The 3,107-nt window shown below is 40.4% G+C and overlaps 1 protein-coding gene across 2 annotated transcripts; it reads right to left on the bottom strand.

The window, feature by feature from the left end:
• On the bottom strand, positions 1-2,884 carry LOC106957357 (uncharacterized). 2 transcript variants are annotated; one of them, XM_015048660.1, is made up of 5 exons: positions 2,627-2,884; positions 1,400-1,561; positions 1,226-1,330; positions 922-1,155; positions 1-353 (listed from the first exon to the last, which is right to left on the bottom strand). In XM_015048660.1, exons 2-5 carry the CDS (start codon positions 1,524-1,526, stop codon positions 67-69), a joined length of 753 nt encoding a protein of 250 aa, XP_014904146.1. In that variant the 5' UTR covers positions 1,527-1,561; positions 2,627-2,884; the 3' UTR covers positions 1-66. The 2 variants fall into 2 exon arrangements, with proteins under 2 accessions (XP_014904146.1, XP_014904147.1); XM_015048661.1 differs by lacking the exon at positions 2,627-2,884 and having other exon boundaries at positions 1,400-1,825.
• Positions 2,885-3,107: the final 223 nt, after the last annotated feature.

The raw sequence follows: 3,107 nt of genomic DNA, 5'->3' as shown, positions 1-3,107 counted from the left end.
TAAAATTTTAACAAATAAACAACTTTCTTCAACTCCTGTCTGCCTCCTCTGTTTCGACGCGGCGCATCAGTGGTGGAGCATTTGAGAGATTTCCATGGCGAGGTCCAGGCACTCCGTGACCGGGAAGCAGACGTCGCAGCCGGCGCAGTCGCACAGGAAGCGGCGCGCGCCGGCACACGAGCACGGACCGCAGGTCCGGGTGAACTCCAGGAGAGACCGCAGGGCGCCGGGCTCGCAGCCGAACAGCGACGAGCACAGCCAGCAGAAGCACACGGTGCACCCTCGGAAGGTCTCCGTTAGACAGTCCACGGGCCGGCAGAAGAGGCAGCCCAGCAGGATGGCAGCACACAGGTCTCGAGATGAGGAAGACAAAGTTAAAAGTGAAACACGAGCTAAAAGAAAATTGTGCAAATTGAGCCACCAACATTTGATTAAACATAAAACTTAAGGTGGCCTATGACTTATTCAGCAGTTGGCGGCTAGGAGTGTATTTTCCATGTTGGTAATCTATAATACTGTTTTTCAACAGTGATGCCGCTAGGGGGCACTGTGTGGGCATCAGAAAGTTGGAGGGTAAGAGAAAAAACTTGCAAAAATAAAAAATATTAAACTTTATAAAGTTTTTTAGCTTACATTTTTTTTATCATAATTTAATTTTAAATAAAATATAAGTTAAAATAGTTCATTTCTATGTTATTTTTGACTGGTATTAAGCTAACCAAAGAAATGGAAAAGTTCCTGAGAAATAATAGGCCAAAGGAACCGTCCAGCTGCCATGCTATGGAGGATCCTAAAGCAAATAACCATAAGAACTGTGGAAATAAAATAAAATTTGATGTGATTAATATAAAATATTACACATTTTCTTATAATCAAATACCAACAAAAAAATATTTGCAAAAAAACACCCAGCTACCTTACCACTTCCACCTGGCTCGGTGTTAGCTGACGAGGTTTTCAGGCTGTCTTGAACTCTGGTTTTGGTCAGTGTTTGGCTCACATCAGGGAGTTTGCGGATCTCCTTGAAGGGTGGCAGCAGGGAATGTAAAGGTTTCGGCTGGTGTCCCTCCACAGAACATGGGCTGCAGACGTACACAGCTGTGGTCAATCCACTCTTGAAGTGAATCTGCACATCATGTTCCACTGTAGTCTCCTCTGTGTAAAAGAACAAAACTAACAATAAGCAGCAGAAAGGCCTAGCCATAAACCATAATGATGATCTTACTTCTTGTCTGATTTGGTGATGCAATCACAGAGACTTCAGGTGAAGACAGCTCCATGTCCTCAGTGGAAATGTGTCCTGACATACTGTTGACTTCAGTAAAAGATCCTGGAAGACGAAACATCGTTGTTCCATTTCTCTCTGTAAAGTTTTGTCACATGCTCCTGTTAAACGTACCCGTTCGATCCGCAGCTTCCGCGTCCGACTCTGACGACATGGTTTGTGAATACCGGGACTTCAGTATTTCGTCATATTCTTCCTTCCCGTCTCCAGTCATCCCTCTGAAAATCTGCTTGTCATCCATTGAAACGTTCAGTCTGAGAAACAATCTGCCTTGCTCTGTTAAAGAGGAACAAGGGAGTGGAAAGTGTAAAAATGTTTACACTTTATTCATGTGTTTTATTGGGATTTTAAATGAAAACTGAGCTGTTAGCATCAAAAGAGTGTTAAAAAGAAGCGATCTTAAGTCAGAGGTCTCTTGACATTAGTAGCAAGACTACTACTGGAATTAGTTCCTGCCTAAAGCATCCACGATGACTCTTTGAAAATACTTAGATAATGTGAGTTACAACTGCATTTAATTCCCCTCTAGAACAAACAAAGGCCCAGGCCTGTTTTTGAATTAAAATTTGAGAACTAAAGCCAAAAGTCTTGGCAAACCTTTGAAGTACATATATTATTTGCTGCTAAAATTCTAATAAAACACTGATAAAAATCTGGTACTAATATAACAAAATGTAAAAAATAAAAAAGTAGGCATGAATATTGTTGTAAGGCACCTTAAATTTGTAACCACCGGATACACAAAGAAACGAGATGTCTGCATTGAACGTGTCACGTAAGATTAATATTTTAGTTCCATCCTGCAAGTTAAATTAAGGAATCTGACAAAAGGAGAATAAAGATCTCATCACGCCGCTGAGTCTAGGTCAAACGACGGAGACCATACATCAGATCAATAGCTGAGGTTTCTCAGCTGTTAGTGATGAGTAGACAACTTGCAAATGGCATTGAAGTTAATCTATTATTCATCTCCATTTTGCCCACATTTAAGAAGTAGATGAATTAGAGCACACGGACATCCTGACAGCTCTGTGAGTGAGTTGGGCTCCTGTTCTCTTTGTGTACATCGCCGGTCATGTACGCAAAGAATAATCCAATATTTCATGTGGAAATATCGGATGTTTTTCTGCTCACAATCTGACGTCCATAAGGCATGCTATGCTGTATTGTATAGATTGTGTCAAGCTAAACTGTAACCCTAGCCCTGACCTCAGTCTCTTGAGGCTAAGATTCACAGCCTCAAGAGACTAACATTCATTGATTCAGATCAGCCCACAATGTGCTGTTTATCCGTCTGTTTTGCTGCCTGTCGGAGGTTCGTAGGGAATAAATTGTACTTACAACCGTTTCCTCAAAAGAAGACATTCCAGGGTGAAGCCACAACTTCACAGTAAAGCCTCTCTTCTTCCCCCCCCCTCCTTTCTCTCTCATCCGTCCGCTCTCTCTTGCTCTCTTAAACACACACATACACAGTCTAGGCATACACAAATTTCTTTAGTAACTACTCATTTCAAAAAAAAATTTTTTTTACGCTTTTTTTTAATAAATAGAAGATTTTTGCAAGCACAAAGGATATTAAAAAGGCGTTGGAGAAATTATTTCTCTTTAGTTCAAACACATTGATTTTTATTTTTGTGACAAACTTATTCACTCTCAAATTCCTTCTGTTTGTTGTTGTCACTGTCACATTTTTCAGATCATCAAATGCATTTCAACATAGATAATATGAGTAAAAATCTAATTTAGTTTTCAAATGATCGTTTCTCTGATTAAATAAATAAACCTGTCTTTTACATCTCTCTGGCGGAAGTTTAGTTCACTC

The sequence above is a fragment of the Poecilia latipinna genome, unplaced genomic scaffold, assembly GCF_001443285.1.
Source record: "Poecilia latipinna isolate Pla-1442-1.1 unplaced genomic scaffold, P_latipinna-1.0 Scaffold897, whole genome shotgun sequence".
NCBI classification, from domain to species: Eukaryota; Metazoa; Chordata; class Actinopteri; order Cyprinodontiformes; family Poeciliidae; genus Poecilia; species Poecilia latipinna.
Note: the sequence above shows the minus strand (reverse complement) of the source record. Positions and strands in the feature narration are given on the sequence as shown.

Coding starts and splice junctions, on each gene's coding strand:
- LOC106957357 (XM_015048660.1), bottom strand. CDS start 1,526: ATGGATGACAAGCAGATTTTCAGAGGGATGACTGGAGACGGGAAGGAA. Junction 1,331..1,399: donor GGAAGCTGCGGATCGAACGG/GTACGTTTAACA, acceptor TTCGTCTTCCAG/GATCTTTTACTGAAGTCAAC. Junction 1,156..1,225: donor ATCACCAAATCAGACAAGAA/GTAAGATCATCA, acceptor TCTTTTACACAG/AGGAGACTACAGTGGAACAT.